Source organism: Convolutriloba macropyga, chromosome 3 (assembly GCF_964194025.1).
Source record: "Convolutriloba macropyga chromosome 3, txConMacr16.3, whole genome shotgun sequence".
NCBI classification, from domain to species: domain Eukaryota; kingdom Metazoa; phylum Xenacoelomorpha; order Acoela; family Convolutidae; genus Convolutriloba; species Convolutriloba macropyga.
Window position 1 is genome coordinate 23,653,674 of NC_134470.1, and position 20,689 is coordinate 23,674,362.

At 35.8% G+C, this 20,689-nt stretch overlaps 2 protein-coding genes across 7 annotated transcripts in view; one reads left to right on the plus strand and one right to left on the minus strand.

The window, feature by feature from the left end:
* The window catches only part of LOC142336083 (syntaxin-binding protein 1-like), a 631,753-nt gene that overhangs the window by 318,377 nt on the left and 292,687 nt on the right, over positions 1-20,689 (plus strand). The window lies entirely within an intron of this gene.
* LOC142336079 (uncharacterized) overlaps positions 1-20,689 on the minus strand; it is a 50,503-nt gene that overhangs the window by 26,380 nt on the left and 3,434 nt on the right. For all 3 annotated transcript variants that reach the window (XM_075384595.1, XM_075384594.1, XM_075384596.1), the window contains exons 2-6: positions 17,915-19,009; positions 17,347-17,494; positions 13,159-13,335; positions 8,005-8,382; positions 2,823-3,488 (exon numbers count right to left, since the gene is read on the minus strand). In XM_075384595.1, coding sequence (XP_075240710.1) covers positions 2,823-3,488; positions 8,005-8,382; positions 13,159-13,335; positions 17,347-17,494; positions 17,915-19,009 — 2,464 coding nt within the window. The remainder of the gene's footprint in view (positions 1-2,822; positions 3,489-8,004; positions 8,383-13,158; positions 13,336-17,346; positions 17,495-17,914; positions 19,010-20,689) is intronic.

Consider the following 20,689-nt stretch of genomic DNA (forward strand, 5'->3'; position numbering starts at 1 on the left):
GAGGGTTTTAAGTATGTGTAGGAGTAGGTGGGGTGTAGGAAGTTGGCGGAAACTGCAAAAAAAGATTATTCAAAAACATGTAAAGCAATCGGCGGCTATTCAGAACAAAAAAGATTATAAAGAAAGCAATAAGCATAAAAATGCTGCAGCAGGTTAAAAACTTGGCTGCGAAATCTACCAATTAGCATAAAACCCAGATTATTAGTCAAAAAAAGAAGACAGAAAAAGAAAACAGAAAAATTAATCAAAAACAAAGAAAAACTGCCTGAAAAAGCTGCAGGTGAATAAAAAAATTTGCTCGTTAAGAAACGCTTTCAAACGTCAATTGCTCGCTCTCTCTCAAAAACAGTGGTATGAATAACGTTCACTCTTTTCACTCCGCTCGTCTTCAATAACAGCAAAACTACTACAAAATTTAGCACGTGCGGCACTTCCTGCTTCAAATTAACTCAAAAAATATAGATTAAAAACGTCTCCTATCTCCTCTTAGGGAGTCGTAAAAAGACAGCTCCACAATATAAATCAATTCTTTGAATCGTAAAAAAAACCAACTAACGTGGGAAGAATTGCTCTCTGACCAGTGCGAGCTCTAATCAATTGTAGCCTATTTCAGTCAGGGGCGTAGTCTGAGGGGGACTAAAAAGTTCACTAGGGGGCCTAATGACGTCAACAGAAATTACTACGCCACAATAAAACAGAGTGAAAAATGACAAAGTTTTGGCGCATATTTCATTTTGACTTTTAATATTAAACTGCCGCCAATTGAGTTCAGCTGGATGAAATTGTGAATGAGAGAAATTTAGATCACGCAAAACGCAAAAATGTCATGATAGTAAAAGTGACTCAAAAATACAAAACCATCGATAGAAAATTTTGCATAAAAAACATAGCCGGTAGAATACCGTAAAGGACTCGAAGATTCGCAGCAAACAAACTCACCTATTTCAGAAATAATAAACATAGCCGGCAGATTGCCGGAAAATAGCCGCGATAGACGCTCGTGGCCTTCCAGGAATTGAAACACCTAAAGAAATAAGATAGACAGATCGACCACCAGTCCTTCAATAGACCACTAGACTTTTCGGGTTAGCTTCGGACTGTCAATTTTTGACACACACGTTCTATAAGGAAAACGCCCTTAAAGAGCTATTTCAAAATTGATATTCGAAATCAAAAACTCAAGACTAATAATCACAAATTAGGGCATATAAGATTGGCACAACTTAGATGCACACTATTAACTAGTAAATCTTCATTAAAAATTAAAGTTCCATAAGTGAGTTCAGAAGTCAATTTTTTGAGTGAGGTAAGTCACGCAATTGACCTAAAAGCAGAAACAACGTCACGTACACAAATTTTAACTGCAAAGCAATAGAAGTCACTGAAGTCAATTCCAAGGAGTCAATTCCAAGAAGTCAATTCCAAGAAGTCAGGTCGTAAGAATCATCGATGGAGACGACGAATTAAAAACACATAGCAGCACAAGTCCTGACGTACAATTCAAAGAATTTTCATTGACTAAAAAGAAAAACTAGACCTAGAATGGACTATGAGTGAATTGAGAAAACCATATTTAGAAAATCAGATCAAAAAATAAGAAAAAAAAAACAAAAAATCAATGTCAAAATGCCGCATATGAACGAAAAAACCACTATCGAGAAATGAAATTTTAATTCAAACAAAAAACTAGGCCTAGAATGAGCTGTGAATGGATTGTGAAAACCATTTAGAAAAAAATCCTATCCAAAAAATCGAAAAAAACATTTAAAATCAGAGTGAAATTGCCGCATGTGAACAAAAAACCACTACTGAGAAACCGAATTTTTGTTCAAACACCATTTTCGCACTCTACTTTAAAATTAGAGCGAAAAAAATTCACGCCGCAAAACCACTCGCTTTTTCGCTCCATTTCCTGTTTCGGCGTGACCAAAATCACTACTCCAATTTGACTTCAAAAATCATGAAAATGTGTGAACAGATCTTTAAAAAAAAGACAGCGCCCCAATACAATTCAAATTCTTTGAATTGTAAAAAACCACGATGTCCCCAATAATAGCCGCTATCGCTTCGCGGCTATTAAAAAAGAAAAACAAAGCAATATATAGTTACAAACAATCAATTTTAGTTGGGAATGTAATTAGGTGTGCGAGGGCGTATGTAGTTGGGAGGGGGTAGGTACGAGATGATCAGATTAGGTAGGTGTAGGGGGTAAGTGGGGGCGTAGGTAGTTGGCGGGGGATGGTAAGGTAGTGGGGGGGTAGATAGATACCCATGGGGTAGTAGATGGGGGGGGGGGGGTAGGCAGGTGTAGGAGGCTTTGTAGGGTTAGGTAGTAGTTTGTAGGATTGGGTGACAGGGGTTGGAGTGGGTTAGTCAGAGTGGTTTGATAGTTAGGTGGTTGGTCTATTGTTTAGGTAAGTACTACAGACTTATACGGGATTACAAAATCTCAAAGGGAACTCTACTGTTAAAGTCCAATGTTCAAAAACAGAGTCAACTTTCAGAAACGGGTAACTGTTCGAAAAGAAAAGTCAAAATTCAGATCATGAATAAACTTGTTTCAACGAAAAAAAAACTGCGTAATACCAATACTTCGTGTCGTAAAAAGACAGACGACACACGTTTATAATAAATGCTTCAAACTTCGTTCGAGAGCAATTAAAACAGCCAAGATAACGCCAACACTAGTCAACGAATTTCATCTAATATTAGCTCGCTCAGCTATCGTTTTCTAATCTGTTCAAAAGAAATTACCAAAAAACTGAACAAATTACCACTAATTGCTTATCTGTACTTCATTTTTAACGTCTTAACCAAATTACCTGGCAAGAGCTCTGGAACTATTGTTAAAGGCCGCTTCGATGGAATCTGACAGCTGCTGGTAAGTGACAACTTGGATGGCGTCACTACCCAATGAAAAGATACTGCATGGAAATCAGTTAAAATGGACGTGAAAATCTTCAGTTCTACAACTAGTTCTTTCACTTTATCATCATCCGCCTCTCCACTGCCACTCAAAATCGCGGGTCTGGAAAGTATATCTACTGTAGCTGTAGCACACGAGCACGTCTCAAGCTTGAACAAAATGTTAGTTGGCCATTCTGAACGATCTACGACTACTTGTACATTCGAGTTGACGTGAGAAAATATAGGCTTTGATGTTTCTGAAAAAGAAACTTTTGGCGCGATATTCGTTATATGGAAGTCAATTGAGCTTTGAGGAAAGAGTTCCATATTCACACTGCCATAAATGCAGTTGATTTTCTTGAACTGGTAGAGACCAGCTGTTCTGAACACGCCTGCAACTCTGTATTTGTGCTTTCCAGGTTTTATAGAGAAGACGTCTTCCCCTCCTATGACCAGTTTATTGTCGATGACGTTTGCTGCCGTTGATGCTCCGTGACTGCTGTTCTGATTGCTCTCAGGTTTGGTACTCTGTTGACTCTTCTCCGCCACTTGCTCTGGTCTCATGAAGCGAAAGTTGGAACCTAAGTGTAAACGATCATTTTAATCGCAAATTCATTTTAGATAATCTCCACTTATTTGAATTCTTCCATTACGCTAAAATTTATCTGTTTTAAAATTTTTTACTATATTTAACAAGCCTTTTTCGATCTTTCCAGATATTCCATCCCTATCGATCGCACACATATTAATACTCAATTTTTTATGTATATATATTCTAAAAAAAACCTCGATTATAGATTTTGCAAACAAGAAAAGGGATTATTTCAGCATCAAAAAACATTGAAGTCTGAAAAAAAAACGAATCCTGCGGCAAAGATGATCCAAGATTGTCTCGTTAAATTTCAGGACAGTAGCTATTATTTACTTCACTCCATGTCAATTATCACGCTGATTTCAATGAGTTTGATTCTCTAAACTTCACGGATGGAAAAAAGACGCCTCGGGAGAGCCTGTGCGTACAGAAAATTCAAACAAACAAATACTTTGTGTCGATAGAGTTTCAATCATTGTTCTCGGTGATACACTCACAAAAATTGAGGCAGCAACTAATACTACGACTTCACAGCTTTTGCACTTGAACTTGCATAATAATAATAATAAGCATGCCAAAATTAAAGCGTTGTTCTCAAACACCTCAAACAGCAAAAGATTCAAATAAAAAATGACGGCAAAAGCACAACAAAAATATCTATCACAACAAAAATATCTATTTAACGAAATTGGCTAAACAATAGAGTAAAATTGAGAGGACAATTTTGGAATAAAAGATTTGAGTTGAAGTTAAGTAAAAATTTCATCAACAAACTTGAAACTTAAGATCAGAAGATATTGGAGTCAACAAGGAAAAAATCTGGAATTGGGCTCTCTGGCTTTTTAGTACGCAGTTACCTCTAATAAAATAGTTCGCTCTGCGTAAATTTCTCTAAAAATTACGTAAATTACGTTACTAGAGCTGACATAGGCTACCAATAAGTAAGTGAATAAATGATGAAAATTTCAGCAATCATTATTCATATTACTCACAGTAGTAAACTCCCTTGCATAAATTCAGCATCCTCCAACTCAAAATGGCAGAGCGCAAAATTTACAGCACGCAAATTTTTACATCAGTGAAAAATGAAGTGAAGTGTGGTAAAATTGATCCCCAGAAGACAGAACGGTCAAGCGATAAAGTCACACGTAACTAGAATAATTCCAACAACATTGTTAGAGAGGCACTGGAAAGAACTGAATTTTCAACTTTACATAAAATTTCGAAATTTTTTACTGGCAGCTGTTGAAATTACCAAATTAACCATTTTTTGAGAATTGAGGCAAATTGAAAACAAGAAATTCCAAAATGTTTTTTCATAGGTTGCTTGTGAGATCTATATTCAAAACAGCTTGACAAATTCCGTTGACAAAAATTTCTGATCGCAAGGTTGAAAGTTAAAACAATGACCCGGGGATCATTTTAAGATACATTTGAGGAAAATGTAAAACAATTGCCTTTCTCTTTGTTAAGAAATTATTTCGATTTTTTTTTATTTCTCAATCAATCAAATTTTCACAACTTTTATTAAAGTTGGCTCTCAATCAAGTGAACAAGATTTTCATTGCTAGGTTAAGAACTTACGACGAGAAATAAGATGCAGTTGGAAAACTTCAACCTTTTTCTCAAAAATTATCTGTTTATAATTTTTTATTTATAATTTTACAGTAATTATTCTAACAGACTTCAATTTAAAATTAAGTTTCCGATCACCTAAAAGTAAGAGCAATTCAAACGTAAGAGAAAGGCAAACGCATAACCTATCCAATTTTTTGGCAAAAAATCGTGTTATTATTATTTCGAGAACCCATTTTTTTGATGTTTCAATCGAATCAAATTTCCAATACAGTAGGCAACATATATGTCAAAAAATTTGTCTACGCCGACCACCCACTGCCATCACTGCAAATCCGTTTCTTTTTCCATTTTCCTGTGATATTTTGAATGTTCTCCTTTTTCATCTTAAGTCAAAATTGAGACAATTTTGAAACAATCGAAAGTACGTTCTAGTATCTATAAAATGGTTTTTCTTATTTTCCATTAGGCTGCGTAAACAGGAACTAAAAATTAACTGATACCAAATTAAAAACCACCCTAAAATGACAAAAAAACCAACAGGAGCAATGCCCAACCTACACAATTTGAATTTTGATTTAATCAAAAATAAATTTGGCCTAAAATTGAGAATAAAAACGAGCAGAAACAAAACTTTCTAAACTGACATCCCATCCTCAGCAGTAAGAATTTCATTATCCGATCTATTATTAACTAAACGTTTAACTGTACATTGTCAAAAATCATTGCTTCTTTTCGCAATATGAGCTGTTAATAATGCAATATTGAAGTCAAATCTCAGAAACACTTACCAACTATCAGAAACTACCAGTTTGCAAAATCAAACATATCCCTGAAGAAATGCTCTCGACTGAGAATCGCGGGGCATTTCTGAATGAGAGCAATTTAGACCACGCACAAATCAAGAATTCAAGCGTAAGTCAAAAATGTTTTACAAAAAAGCGCAAAAACGGTCAAGCAAAAATGTTGCATTAAAAACACATCCATTTACAATAATTGCTTCAAATTTCGTTCGAGAGCAATTAGCAAACAACATTTGACACGAAAATTTGCATAATAAACATTTTTTACAAATAATTTCGCCCACGCAGTCATGTTCGATCAAGGATACTTTTTTGAAAAACCAGCTTTTTAAATAACACCGACATTTGAACAAAAAAGTGTCCCCAGACAGCAGGTAAAAACAAACTTTTTCAAATTGGGTTAAAATCAAATAAAAAATGACCCTGCTATTTTTAATGAGCCTGGTACATGCAATCAAAACAGCTTAATAGAGAAAAACTGAGTTGCGCGTGCTCAATTGTCAAAAAAAAGCTCAGGCACCAACTGGACAGTAGTTTCAAGATCAGTTACCCAATTACAATTTTCAACGTTTTCTAAATTGGCAGCTGTTGTCTCTTATTTTAACCGCCCTTTAACTGCCATAGAACATCAAACTTGATTTGTAGATTACCGACAGTTTGAAAGACCGTCAAGAGAACAAGAATTTTGCTCTTCCTAACTCTTCAGCTCTCGCTAAAAAATTTTTTCTGTAGCTTTAGTGAACAACCGAAAAAATACATGGGCAGCTTCAGCAACAAAACTGATTGAATAGGATCATTCTTTGTCACAGTTCTTCAACGGTTCAATCCCAATTATGGGACTAGACAAAGTTATTTCACGTATCGTTGAGACTGATTTTTGAGACATCAAAAACGTTTGAAAACACTTATGAGGAACGAGTGAAACATAGGATTTGTTTCGCATCAGAGTTACATGCCTATGAGGTACTCAAGCAAACAATTGAAAATTTGAGCGTGCATGTAAAGCCTTTTCAATGCAAAACTTTTCAATGATAACTCTAGGTAAAAAAAATCTATTTCACAGTTCTTTCCATCAAAGTCAGGATGAGAAGGGTCTTAAAAATTCTTGGTTACGATGCTGAAATTATCAGAAAGATTGAGTTTTTTCTACCACAGAAATGAAAAAAATATCATTTTAGATAATTACATTTTAGGTGATGCCGGCATAGTCAGAAATTTGACTAAGTCCTCACTTTAAAAATCTGATTTGACGTGGCCGTAAAATAACGTTACAGGTTGTAAAAAATCACGACGAAAAAGGTGCAGACGCTAATAGCTCAGCTCAGCAGCTATTATCCACCAAAATGAACACCACTAGGTGGCATATCATTTTCAAATAAAAAATGGATACGAAAACATGCGACGCGAAAACTAATAGTTCCTGTGTTCTTAATACACAAACTTTTTCAAACGAGTACAAATCATGCTCAGTTATAAAACTGAAATATTTGCATCGAAAGTTTCTTGCTCGATAAAAACTGTTCCGATAACCAAAAAACTCAAAATGTAAAGATAAATACAACAAAAACAAAGAAAGCAGAGCAACATTAAAAACAAAATTTTTTGGATGACAAAATGAACAGTTGAGATTTTGCAATTTATACTTCAAATCTGTTACTTCTTGTGTCTGCCAACGATGATCTACCGATGATCTTTGGCTACACAACGTAAAGCTGGTAGTGCGAAAATTGCATAAAGACCTGCAGGACCAATAAAATTGCAACAAATTTCGTTTGAGAGCAGTTAATAAGGAAAATGAACATTGGCCCAACATCTGCAACTGTACAAAATTTTTGCTAGGTTAGGAAGCAGTGATAACAATTATAGCTCTCGTTAATATCCGGGCTTGAAAAAAGTTCAGTAATACTTTTACTCTATTAAACAAAATTCTCAACAAATCACTCGAGAACCAGATACAAAAAGACACGCCTCCATCACTCACCTTGCGTGTGTAAAATATCAGATCACTATTACTTTTCAATTAAGCCAAACCAAGAAAAATGCAATATAGAACATTACTTAACTTTAGTAGGCAACTAGCGTGATCGCGATGCAAGCATTTTGAAAGCTAATAATTCATGAACATACTTCTAATGTATCCCAATCGGTATTCTTCGTCAAGCGCCGAGTAATACCATTTGAAGTTGACTCCCTGCAGCTCACTGGGAAAGAGAGACTCAATGACCAAATCAAAGAACTTCATGTCAGCGCCGTCTTTCTCTTCCGAAGAACTCACAACAGCACCACTGCTTTCATCAGTCACAGCTGTGAACCCCCGCACCCTCATTCCAACTTTGGACAGAAATGTACAAGCAGTGGGCGCTTCACTTTTCACACTTAGCGTGCTCACTGCAGCCGACATTCGACGGCCGTCCCTCTTGTTAGTGTCGTCTCGTTTTCGATCACTGTTATTAATCAACATAGAAGCCAGTAGATTTACAGGATCGATTGGAGGCGCACTTTTGTCTGTTTAACGCTTGGGTTGGAAATATAAAACATAACCGACTAACGTCAGAAGAATTGCTCTCGAACAACTAGTGGGAGCTCGATGGAATCTGTAGCAGTCAGGGGGGATGAGAGGGGGAACTAAGTTCACTTACAGGGCTTCAAATGACGTCATTGGAGGTTATTATATACCACTATAACCACAAAAAAACATAGCTGGCAGATTGCCAGATAATAGGCGCAATAGCTTCCTGTATCTGCAGTCTCAAAAACATGGTTAGAGAAACAGACCAAATATTTTTTTTAAAAAATGCTGAGCTGTTGTATTTTAAGAATATGTTTAACGTATTGCGGATTCGATTCTATTAGATGCCCTTAAATACCCTTCAGTTCGAGTGACACAAACTCATTTGACCTTATCTCTTTGAATTAAAGAAAAGTCAATTTAAGAATGAGGAAGTCATTCTTGAGATTGAGGTAAGTCACGTGTGACCAAAAATCTAATCACGCGAGTGAAAAATGACGTCACGCACGCAATTCAGTTGAATTTGCATGAAAGAATGAACAAAAAGCAGATTTGAAGTGGTGATTGTGACGTCATATGGTCGTAAAAACATCCTGTTGATGAAATAAAAAACATAGCAGGACAAGTCCTGACCTACAATTCAAAGAAATTTCATTGACTAAACAAGACCAAGCCAGGCCTAGATTGGACAATGAATGGATTGGAAAAACTATTTCGAAAAAAAAATCTGATCAAAAAAAACAAAAAACAGTAAAAATCGAAGTCAAAGGCCGCATGTGAACAAAAAACCACAAGCAAGAAAGCCACTAACGAAAACGTTAAGGGCTTAAAAATCATCGACAATCGAAACGGTAAATCCAAAAAGACCAACACGTTTACAATAATTGCTTTGTTCGACAGTAATTAAACATAAACCGACAAATGTCGGAAGAATTGCTCTTGAACGACAGGCGAGGCAATTTAATTCATGGTCTTTAGTCTAGACCAATTGTTCTTTATGGGTGCAAAAAACTTTCACCCCACCTGGATTCGAACCACTGACCTCTCGCTCCTTGGCCACCCGCACTAACCAATGAGCTACCAGTCACTAAATTTTCCTATGCTGCAACCGATTTTATATTAGCAACTTCGGAGCACTAGAGATCACTCAAAAATGGAGAACGAAAGCGTGAAAAAGTCACTTGAGAAGTCAAAGAATGTTCTAGAAGAAAAGCGCAAAATTGTCAAGCGAAAAAATTGCATAAAAAAGACACACACGTTTACAATAATTGCTATGAACTGCGTTCAAGAGCAATTAAACACATACTCCAACATTAATCTTTACTATTAGACAAATTGAGCAAATCGAACTGACTAAGAAACAAATTGAATTAAGCTTAATTTTCCGCTTTCGAAATTATCCTCTAGGCAAATGCATTTTGCATTCGAGAATTTCTCCATTCAACTTTTCACCCGACTTCTTAACTGAGAACCGACGATCTTAACTGAGAAATCTAAGAAATTGTCTAAATTGATACAATAAACGATCTTATTACAACAAAATCCAGCTCCCAGCGCGTGAATTTCTTTGAATTGTAAAAAAAACCGTACCGGACATCAATTACAAGCAAACGATTCAAATCCTCGCAATCAGGCTCATTATAACACAGCTATTTGAGAGCAATCAAATATTATGAACTTAAATCAGTGCAAAGTACGTTCAAATAGAGAAAATGGTTTTAAGGAGAAAACTTTTTCTCTTCAAAGTTTAATAACATAGCCGGCAAATTGCCGGAAAATAGCCACCGTTGACCCGCTTGACGCCCATTGGGATTGAAACAGAAAAAGAAATAGAAATTGACATAATTTTTCTAAGTGTCAAAGTGTTCTTATTTGATGTGTAAATTATGCATTTCGGTCAGATTCAAAAAGCACTTTTAATTCAGATTTAAACTGAAGGCTAATAAGCATAATACTTACGCCAGCTAGCAATACCGTTAATGATTTTTGATAGCCTAATGCATTACGGCTTAATGACCGCGCTTTATAAGTTTATTCCGTTTCTTTTGATTTTGCACTTTTGACATTGACCGTATTCACTACATTACTTAATTCAATGCGTTAACGAATTTAAAATCTATTCAGTTGAAACGTGACTTAAGTAAAACGAAAAACGTGATCAAAAGGTAAAGCGAATTGAAGGAGAGCGCCTAAAAAACAGCCGTTGAGGGGCTGACGGCGGCTATTAAAATGTGAACACTACTCATTTAGAGCAAAAGTTTCGAAGACCGAGGTGTTTGCACTTTTCTTTAACTCGGGAATGCTGATAATCTACACGAACAATAGCACACTCATTCGACCTTATGTCTTTTAATTAAAGTCAATTTCAAAGTGAGGATGTCATTTCTCAGCTTCTTGTGAGTAAGTCTTGTGTGAGCAAAAATTATATCAGGCGAATAAACATAAAACACTCTCCATCAGAGAGTGAAAAAGGACATGACGCACGCAACTCAGTTGCATTTGCATGAATGAATGAACAAAAAGCAGACTTGAAGTGGTGATTGTGACGTCATATGGTCGTAACAAACATTCTGTTGACAAAATATAAAATATGGCAGGACAAGTCCTGACGAACAATTTAAAGAAATTTCATTGAATAGACTGGATCTAGAACGGACTACGATAGAATTAGGAAAACCATTTCCAAAAATCAGATCATAAAAAATAAGAAACTGAAAATCAGTGTCAAAATGCCACATGTGAACAAAAACCACCAGCAAGAAAACGAATTTTTGTTCAAACAGCGTTTTCTTACTCTACTTTGAAATAAGGGAAAAATTCACGCCGCAAAACCACTCGCTTTTTCGCTCCACTTCCTGTTTTTGGCGTGACCACAATCACGACTCCAATTGGGCTTCAAATATCATGAAAAGGTGTGAACAGATCATAAAAAAAACAGCGCCTCAGTACAATTCGAATTCTTTGAATTGTAAAAAAAAATGGAGACCGCCCAAATAATAGCCGTTGAGAGGCAGACGGCGGTTATTTATAACATTTAATAATCAAAACAAAAACCGACTAATTTTGGAAGAATTGCTCTCCAACGACAGGCGGGTGGAACATGATTTTACCACAAAGGGATTCAAACTATTGAGCTCCCGATCCCTAACCAGAAGCACTGCCTACTCGGCTATCAGGCCCTTCTTTTTTTCTATGATGAAATCAATTTTATTTTAGCAACAATCTTTCCTTCGGAGTGAACAACAGATCACTCAAAAATGAAGAACGAAAGCGTGAAAAAGTTACGAAAAAGTTACGAAAAGTCAAAAAATGTTCTAGAAGAAAAGCGCAAAAACGGTACAGCGAAAAATTTGTATAAAAAAGACCAACACGTTTACATCGTTCAGGAGCAATTATAAACATAACCATAAACATCGGAAGAATTGCTCTTGAACGACTAGTGGGAGCTCTAATCAATTGCAGCCTTCTTCAGTCGGGGGGGGGGGGGGGGGGAAGGGGCGAAATGGGACTAAGAAGTTCAATAGTGGGCTCCAAATAACCACATTCGAGGTTAACATATACCACTATTAAGATTTGAAGTGAAAATGGCACCAGTTTCGGCACACTTTTTATTTGACTTCGAGTATTAAATTGTCGCCAATTGAGTTCAGCAGCTTGAAATTGTGATAGAGAGGGAATTTTAGATCACGCGAAACGCAAAAAGTCAAGGGAGCAAAAGTCACTCGAAAAGTCAAAACGGTCAAGCAAAAATTTTGCATAAAAAGACACACGTTTACAATAACTGCTTCTCTGCCAGAGAAATTAAACAGTAGCGCAATAGAACTTGTAAACGAAATGCAAAAAAAAGGTCCCACTTGAAATTTTCTGCTCCTTCAAAATCAAACATAGCTGGCAGATTGCCAGAAAATAGCCGCAATAGATTCGTAGATCGGCAGTCTAAAAAAAAACAGTAAAAAAGACAGACCAAAAAAAATTTGTCTTTTCATTGAAGGCTGATCTGTTATATTTTGATTAAAAATCTGTATAAGTTATTGCTGCCTCTATTAGCTGATCTCAAATAACCTTCATTTAGAGTGACACACATCCATTTGACCTTATCTCTTTGAATTAAAGTAAATAAAAGTCAATTTCAAAGTGAGGAAGTCATTTTTGAGAGTGAGGTAAGTCAAGTGTGACCAAAAATTTAATCACGCGAATGAACAAAAAAACTCGCTCCACTAAGAGCGAAAAATGACGTCACGCATGCAATTCAGTTGAAATTGCATGAACGAATGAACAAAAAGTGGCTGTGACGTCATATGGTCGCAACAAAAATCATGACGACGAAATAAAAAAAAACCAAGAGAAGGCCAATAATAGCCCCAGCTATCGCTGTGTGGCTATTAATAATGAAATGAAATAAATCATTGAAAAGATCATAACTGTAATGGAAAACTCTTTGTTCGGGAAAGTTATGCGAAATTTTTTGGCAGCTATTAAAAAGACAAACCGGGCGTGAATAATTACTCATTTAATTTGAGAGCAACTTACCTACCATTTTACTTCCTGACAATTTTCCCCGTAATACATTTCTCCATATCAAGGTAAAATTTCTGTTAATTGTCATAGAATAAAAAGTGGTACTCCTTATACAATCACTCATAACCCACTATTGTTTATCATAATACACAGTCCAGCCCAAAGGAAGTTTATATGAAGGAAGTTTAGGAAAAATCGAAATTTCCAAGATTTATTAAAAATTTTTATAGCACTTTTTTCCAACCCAACCCAACCCTGCAGCTGGCAGTGGTAAACTCTGGACCTGATAGCAATTTCTACTTGTGGCCATTGTTCTTGTGCGTAGATGGTTAGCGAGTCCATATAGTGCTTCGCTGCTAGGTCGTACCTGCCATTGGCGGCTAAGAAATCGGCCAATTGAGTAGTCTTCCAACTCGCACTCCGCTTCCATCCTATAAATACATCAACACAGTTCTCCAATCGTGAGCATCTAGCAGGTCATAATGTGCTAAAATTTAAATGTGCACAGGGGCGTCAATATTGTCCATGAAACTGATCGCGCGAAACAGCAGATCACATTTAAAACAGGATGCTTAATTTCTAAAGTTCAGTTAACGGTTCTTTGAAGCAAATAGTTTTTAAACATCAATATGTATCGAATGGCGCTAAGCTCGCATATTCGTTTTATATTTCAAATATTTTTACATACTTTTGTACGCAATAAACAACCTATTTATAAACAATTTACAACTAATGAAATTATGTGGTCAACGAATGAAAAAGATTGAAGATTGATAAACCTGGAGTACAGATCATTCACAGAGCTCCTTCGCGCATATGCGTTGTTGTCTGGGAGCTTTTCAATCATAGGATGCAATTATCAAATCGAAGAGGAAAAAATTTGAATGATTTCAACTCACTGCAAAGATCCACTTTCGCAAATATTTTGCGATCAGTGATAACAAACAATAAATGGTCACAATCTTGTCTACCAATCACCCAGATAGCTCATGCAAACCAAATTATCTTATTCTGCAACCATCTTTCTTAAAAACGACAATGATATTAGCCTTATAACATTCTCGTTCAAAATGGCTATCATTTCGCGTCAATTAAAAATCTACTTGCAAAAAATCGAAGTAACTTGTGTCAATTTCAGCTCAGCTAATCAGCTCAACTTGTGTCAACTTGTCCAGTGTGTGTTTCACCCTTAATGATAATTGCTATTGATGCTAGGATTTGAGCATGAAAACTGCATGTTGCGTGAACATCTTTGGTCAGCCAAATAGAGGAGAGCGTCTCAATTGCATTTTCAACCCAACGAGCGGGGAATATCCGCAATAGCTAACTCAGCCAATGAAAGCGGAGTTAGTCTAAACCACTGGTATTCTGAGAATCGCTTTCAGGTTGATTTGTTTAACGTTTTTAATGGCCATAATTGCACCAACTAAGATTTGCTTGACAAAAGCAAAAATATATACACATTTTTATGGATTAAAATAATACTGAAGATACATCAAGGCAGAGCAGTGAGCTGTTTGTCTTCTGAGGAATAAAACTTTTTAATAATCACTTCTAGACGAGCAATTTTTAGTTTTCTTAGCGGAATTTTCAGACATTTAACAGGTCAAATCCAATTTTTTCACCTTTAGAGATTTCAAGTACTGTTCTTTATAAAGTTCCATACAAACAAAAATTCCATATATTCAAAAAACAAAGTTTGGACCAGAAACACAAATAGCTCTCGAACAAAAGGACATTCTGATAAAATAGTAATAATTCTAACATGTCACTATAGTGTAGCAAATACAAACCAAATTTGTTATATATATATATAAATGAAAATCAGCCATAGAAATAGTCAAATTAAAAAAAACATAATTGCTAAGCTACACAATTTCACACGAATCACTTCGACTCACAATCTCTTAAAAACGCTCCATAAAAAACTTTCTGTGAAACAGAATTCATTCTTCCAAAGAGGTAATACATGTACGACGGTCAACAGACCACTACTTTTCAGTTACTGGTAGAAATCAATGTGCGCGTAGTATAAGTATGATAAAGAAAGAACTTTTCAATGGAATCGAGTCACTCGAAAACCATCGTTAACTTTAATTTATAATTATTACTATTCGCGCGCAGAAATAATTAGCCCTAGCTCTTTATACCTTAAGGCTGTAAAAGGAGCACACAACGGTTCAGCCTTATTAGCCTTATAACATTCTCGTCCAAAATAGCCTTATAAAATTCTCGTTGGGGTAGGCTAAAATTAAATTCATAATGACTGGCGGAAACGACTCGAAGAATCGCCTTCGTGAAAGAATCAAATGGTTCCTACTAACTGAATACTAACAACAAAAAACATTCAGTCAAAAATAAGGATAGTCGATAAAACCAAGTGAACTAAAAAATTACATTACGCCTATATAAAAAACAAACCAATTATAAAAACAGTATTCAATTAGTAACTGAATTAACTTTTTCGCTTTAACTATAAATTTTAGTGGTCGCTTTAAATCACAACTAATAATTTACAACCTAAGAATATTAGCAGAAAACGAGTTAATCCAAATTTAAAAAATTGAAGCTAGCAAAACTTCAGGCCATATGTTAAATAAAATCAATTGCAAACAAAAAAGAACTTTAAAAAATCAAAGGAAAAGACAAAAATTATTAGTGCAGATCGATAGTTTTCAATTTAATAAAGGCAGGGCGAATAAAACTATAGGTCTTAGGAGAATTTAAGAGAAACATTCTAGAATGTGAAGAATGCATACATTGTGAAAAAAATAAAACTAATACGCAATTTCTGAAAAATCAAAAAACTTTTCTTGTTATTATGCAATCGAGGTTTAAGAACACTACATAACCATCTTCCTTTCTCAGTAAGAAGTGAAAACAGCTCAATTGCGAAACAGTAAAACAATTTGGAAAAAAAATTATCAAAATAAGGTAAAAATTTTCAATTAATTTTAAAGAGTTATCGCCAAAAACAGTTCATTTAGCAACAAAACGAAACTAAAAACACCAATGATGCATCAAAAGACTTTTTATGGCAAATAAACTAGAAGAACAAACAAAAAAACTTTGACAAAAACCGCCAAAATCCGATAAGTATGTGTGCAATTTTACAAAACAAAAACACCTCACATCAAAAAGAGGCATCCAATTCAGGAACTATCAAAAAGACGTTAACATATTCACTTTTTTAAAAAAAGAGTCCCGCTCAAAGAGCCAACAATGAAAAAATTAATAAAAAAGCCAAAAACTTACAAAATTGAGAAATATGGGCCAATTTTCTTTTTGAAATGCATTAATAAGCTCTCCCAAACATCGTGGTAACGATTTCAGATGGTTGCATATTCAAGCGTCACCGATCAAAATTTACTGCTACAAAAGAAACCAAGTTACAATTTAAAAAATTTGGGCCCAAATGGACGAAAAACTGTCATCTTTATGCGCCGATCTCTCAAAAACTCTTTTCCAAGAAAAAAAATCATTCATTGAATGCAGCGCATGAACAAAAAACTTCTCTATCTCTATCTCTCTCTCTCTCTCTCAGAAAAAGTTAGTTCACACGGCAATTTTACTCACTTTCAGTATTAGGACAAAACGCCGCCTGAACAAATAGTACTTCCGGTAAAAAAAAAAAACTTAAAATCAATACTCCTCTTCGTGTCGTGAAAACCAAGACAAGGCCAATAATAGCCCCAGCTATCGCTGTGCTGCTATTAAAAGAACATAACCGACTGATTTCGGAAAATTGCGCTCTAAATGACTGGAGTGGGGCTGGTCTGACTACTCTCCTTGTAGCAATCCTCACTGGCTAAAGGGGTAAAAAGGATGGGGAAGAATGAATTCGGGGCAATTTGTTAAGAAAGAACGAACTCTTATAATTGATGAGTACGCGCTCACCAAAAACAAAAATATTTTTCTGACAAGAAAGGGCATCTAAAGCAGAAACAAAATCATTTCATTTCATGAGGAAGACGTTACATTAGTCAGACGAAAAATCGATAAAGCAAAAAATGGCACAACGAAGACGACTAATTGCAGTTAAATCATTCAATTCCTGATACTTTAATGCATCAAGCTTCAAAAATTAAGCACGACTTTGTGGTGAGCCACGGGCTTAATTGGTTTATCCCAAGTCAGAACAAAGAAGACCCAAACAACTGCCACACAAACTTGATTTTAGAGTAACGAAAAACGTATAAATGCATAACGCGAAAACAGTAGCCACAATAGTTGCTGTGCCTGTAAACAATGTCGAGGATTCAATACAATCCAAGTATCATTTTGCATATTTTGCAAATCTTTAAGAAAACATTTTTGGGTCAGTTAAAATTTTCTTTTTAGGTAAACCAATTTTTAATTGGTTCTATTTAATAGAAACCCTGTGAGTGTTCTGAACACAAGCTTTTGATTTTAGGTTTTCATCAGAATTGTAGAGAGACGACCTTTGTGTTTGCAGGTGCTGATTGCCATGGTGATGAGCTCTTCGAACTTCTCGTCAAAGTTAGATTTAGAACTGAGGGCCCTTCTCAACTGCAATGAAGCAACACAATCGTCACTCTGTTCCACACCCGCCATGATATCCAGACCCGTCTAAAGGCAAGAACAAATTCAGTATTTGACCCATTAAACATTTCCAAAATAATATTGCCGAATGCCGTCGAAAAATTTTTTTGAATCAAGTTTACTTCATTTTATATCAAATGCAAACTAAAACGAGACCAATATTTTCGTCAAGACTGCTTCTCAATATTACATCATTGAAATTTCGCAGCGTAAAAATCTGAAAATTGGTTGTTCTTTCAGCAGAACAGTTCGGTTTGATATACCGCCGCAATCAAATTCTCATATCTTTTCAATGAAACTTTTAATAGCTGGGTGCCGTCACGATTTAGAGAAACGTCTTTAGATAGCAACAGTAGGGTAATAATTACACAGAGTAAGCAATTATTCTGCCTTAACGTGCTTACTAAAGTTCCGTGTAATATTGAACATTGTTCTTTTTCACGTTACCTGAATCTGTTCAGTCGTCTGCTTCTCCTTGGAGTACAATCCTACCGCCTTGCCCAGATTCTCCAGCGCAGTTCTTGCCACCTCCCACAGGTTGACCGTGAGTGCTGGGAAGTCAAACAAATTGACATTGGCTTCGTTCTTGCAGTACAATAGCACCGATAGAGCAGTCACGAATGACCAGCAGTCGACGGCATGCACCGAGGTACACTTATCAGGGACCAGAACAGTCAGCAACACAACTCTCGTAAAGGTAATAAAATCCAAAGTAGCACAAAACAACTGCACAATTGAGGAGGCATCCCTGAGATACTGGAAAAAGATATTGGAAAAGATGAGATTTTGCAAATCTAAGAAAGTTAGTTTCTGCTTGTCTGCCAAAATCAGGTCCCTATTGCGGATAATGACAGACTCGTTCAAAGTAAGGCCAGGCCAACGTGGTTGCTCGGCAAGTAACATTTTAACCCAAGGAATCAACGCACCATTGCGGTAATTTAAAACCACTTGTTCCACATACGCTTTCAGCTCCAAGTAGCTTTCGTGCACTGCTTGATGAATTTTGATCGCTTTGTAAAATTCCATCAATGTTTCGTAAGACCTCAAGTAAGCGACCATGTTCCAATCCGCACTTTCTCGCTGGTCCCATTCTTTCTTCAACAATTCTTCATTCTCGGCTAGAAGCACGTCCACAGCTATTGTGACGGATTCTTTCAGCTTAGAAATGAAAACTTCAAACGCAAAATTGGCAGTTATTGTATTATTTGAACTAGAGAACAAAAATATGCACTTGTACTCAAAGGCCCTCGAAAATCCATAAAAACTGCGCACTTTGTCAATACATGCAGGTTTAGAGCTGTTCTTGTTCAACTTCACAGCCTCCGAAACCACTATGACAATTGAAAAGAAGGGATTGGCTGGGTCGGAATTGAAAGCAGCGATCCAGTCAGTAAAGACGGACTTTTTGGGCTGGTAATTGATATCGTCAACTAGATATATAACAAACAAATTGAACACTGGGGGCGAGCTGTTCTGAACAATTTGAGCTGCTTGAGTTGAGAGTGCAAGTGTCGTTGTTGACTTTCTCCTTTTCATTGCGTCCTAAACAATTTGACCGCTCAAAAAATCCAGAAACCGAATTGATGTTCACTTTATATAGCCAATGATAAAACTAAGACAAACACAATTTCACTTAGCTTGAGTCATTTACTAAAACTTTAGATCTTTTCTGTTTGTCATATAGGACAAAAATTCACATTAGTGGCTGGATCAGGCCGAATGATAACGTGCATCTGAATCTCGCAGAGAGCCAACAAAGCATACCACAATTCAAATCTTCTTCATTACCGGGGGCAATTTAATCCAGATTTTATCCAAATAGTGTTTTATTTTATAAGCTTATTTTAGCTTTTAATAGTAAGCAGCCAGTATTGAAAGCCTCGCACTTTTCGATGTCCGTTCCTAAAGTCGTTAAGTTTCCTGGTTGAGGATAGTGGTGGAGACTTCATTATGCTTCGCCGGTATTTCTGTTGTTTGGACTTGATGCTTTTATTACTTTGTTCATTGGCTGTAGATCGTTCTCTTGTTGTTCCAATGCAACCTTTAGTGGAGGTAGTAGGGGGGGGGGGGTAGAAACTATACACTCAACAGGGTTTTTTTTTGTTCAGTACATTTTGGCCGATCGATATACTTATCGTGGGGAATCGGGATGTCATCAATGGAAAGCCCAGTCATGAGCATTCACTTTTTACACTAATTTTGTTCACATTTGGAGGCAATTTTGTTATTTTTACTCAACTACGTTAGTAAATTCAATATTTTCGAATTTAGAGTTTCGAAGAGATAACCACGCTATTATTGGTCTCGTAGTTTAAAGCATATAACAATTTTGCGGTTGTTAGATCATTTTGTTTCATCATATTTCTCGTAACTTTTTAGCAAAGTATACTAACGGCGATGTATGTGCTTTAATGGTGCTTAAACACTGTTGTATAAATTTGTCTGTGGGCAAAAAATGAACTTTTGACTGACACTGTTTTCATTAATATATAAAAAATGTTTTGAACTTTGCCCATTATTTGTTCTTTGTTTTGCTACTTAGTCTCAATACTGACAGTGTCTGATTGAAATTTTAACGCGCTCAATAGTAGCTAATAAAATATTTCAGTTGCTAGTTCATGGCATTAAGTACTCGAAAATTATTTGTTTTCTTTAAAATTTAGTGAATTTTTGAGTTTCGACTACATTATTTTTCGGCTGTTTTTGCCAGTCCGTGTATTAAATAGTCTCGTTGAAATCTATAATACCATAAACTGTACTATTAATTGTTTGAGTTCAATGCTAATAATTCTTTAAATTGCAAGAAAACTGAGTTCTGACAGTTTTGGATGTTATTTTTATTGTTATTTTTGTTCTCTTGCACTTTAATGTCCTTAAAAATTGTCGGAAGTAAATAATGAACAGTGGATAAATCTAAATTTTAATTTCAGTTACAAAAATAAAGGATGCGTAACTGCCGCTAAAATTTTGAGTTTTGACTACATTTGTTTTTCCTACTTTCCTCTCACTTAGGCCAGTGTTTGAAGAGTCTAATTGGCATTCTGAGGTTGCAAAAATGCAAATTTTGTTTCAAAAACATTAATCAAATTTAGAAGAAATTCAGCCCCTAAGTAATGTTTATTGTGGGTTTTGAATTATCTAACCTCAAAAACAAGAAGTTCTAGCTAATTCTTTCCATGTGAATGCATTTTTTTCTTTTTTTACTGCAATTTCTTATAGCTT